General features: G+C 36.6%; 1 protein-coding gene across 1 annotated transcript in view; it reads left to right on the top strand.

Moving 5' to 3' along the window:
* Positions 1-45: 45 nt before the first annotated feature.
* The window catches only part of LOC119585853 (2-oxoisovalerate dehydrogenase subunit alpha, mitochondrial-like), a 16148-nt gene continuing 14451 nt past the window's right edge, over positions 46-1742 (top strand). The window contains 1 exon segment of the mRNA XM_037934584.1: positions 46-237. Within this exon segment, the coding sequence (XP_037790512.1) occupies positions 139-237 (99 nt within the window). The 5' untranslated portion in view covers positions 46-138.

Genomic DNA, 1742 nt, shown 5'->3' with positions numbered 1-1742 from the left:
TTTCCTTTCTTTTCGTAAAGCCGGATCTAAAAGAGAGTAAGCAAAATCTCTTACACACCGCATCCCTGAATCAGCTGTTCCCTCTTGTTTACATTCGCTCTCCTCGCGAGCTTCGTCTGCTGCGCCGGAGGGAGAAAGATGGCTGGGAGGCTGAGCTGGTCTGCGGCTAATGTTGCCAGGAGGAGCTTTGGGCTGCAGCTGCGGGGAAGAAGACAAGCCCAGCTGATAAACTCTAGGGTTAGTTATGGATAGTGGCATTGTTTGGTTTGGAAAGTTTGGTTTGTTTTCCGTGTGTGTGGGGTTTGGTTTTTGGTTTCGATGGTATGTACGTTTTTTTTTTTGTTTTGTTTTTTATGTTTGCGTGTTTTGGAATTTTTGTTTTTGCTTTAATTTGTTGATGCCTTGTTGGGTAACTAGTATTTAGTATTCATCCTTATATCTTTGTGTGTAAATGGTGGTTTCTTCCTGTTATGCTTTCACCAGCGCCGTTGAATATTTTTATTGTCATTTTACCGTATGACCTTAATGAAGGACACTGTTATTTATGGGAACATTATATGATACGCCGACAAGTTTATGATTATATCTTTGGTGCATGATACAGCCGAATTGGTGTCATTTAGAAAGTGTTCAATCTTTAGTCTCTGGCAACAAGATGTGTAGTGGTTTGTCCATCTCAGAATTTCATTCAGGGAGGCTGTCCTTTCGTTACCTGCAACACACCCATGCATCCTCCTACCTATGGTTATCTGAGAAAAAAAAGATGCTCCAGAGATAGTATTTAGGAGCCCACTCATGACCTAAGCTGTTGACAAAGCAGATTAATTATATTATTTGGGAACTGCAGTGACCTGTAGCCAAAGTAAACACAGCTGCTTTTCAGTTCTGCTGTAAGTTATTTGATATTTGGTATTTGGAAGTCTTGTCACTCCCTACATGAACATCGTAGCAAGATGTCATTATGGTTGCAATAGGTAGTTTAAGGATTTAGCATTCTCTTTACACTAGGCATACATTGGAATAAATTTACTAACTCACTCCATACAACAGTTTTGAAATGTTAAACAGATATTTCAGTATCTTAAAAGACGAAGCAAGAATTTGATTTATGAAAAAAATTAATTGTAGATGGAAGGGCTTCTAATAGCAGTTATTTGATAATTGGATGGAGAGCTAAATGCAAAAGTTAAATTGATAGTCATGATTTATATATATTAATCGAGAAGGTCAATTTGACCCCTGTATTGGTTAGTATTTAGGTTAGTGTATTTGTTTAACCCCAGTCAGATAGCATATTTTTGATAAATCTAAATTTTCAGAAATGTTTTTGCTTATGAAATTAGCAGTAATAAGAAAGACAGATAAATTTTTGGTTAACATTACTGCAACCAGTGCATAAGCATAATTAATACTGAAAGGCTCCTCATTCCTCCCACCTGAGATCAGTCCAGGTTCTGCCAACATATAATATATTTTAAGAATTTGAAAGTGTTTTTATTAATGGTTTTACCTTTTTTGAAGAACCTAACAAAACTATGGATTAACAGGAACTTCAGTGACAGTAGGAAGTGGATAGGCGTAGGTCTTTCATAACAGAACTGGATTCGTGATTATCTGGTGTAGTGTCAGACAAACATTATGTACCTGGAAATGCTGTGGTAATTTATTTTGTACCTAGACTCTTATACATGCCATGAAAAATCCTAACTGTAATATTACAGGACCAATTTATATGCAATTAA

Source organism: Penaeus monodon, chromosome 20, assembly GCF_015228065.2.
Source record: "Penaeus monodon isolate SGIC_2016 chromosome 20, NSTDA_Pmon_1, whole genome shotgun sequence".
NCBI lineage: Eukaryota > Metazoa > Arthropoda > Malacostraca > Decapoda > Penaeidae > Penaeus > Penaeus monodon.
The sequence above is the reverse complement of the archived record's forward strand: the minus strand, read 5'-3'. Positions and strand labels throughout refer to the sequence as shown.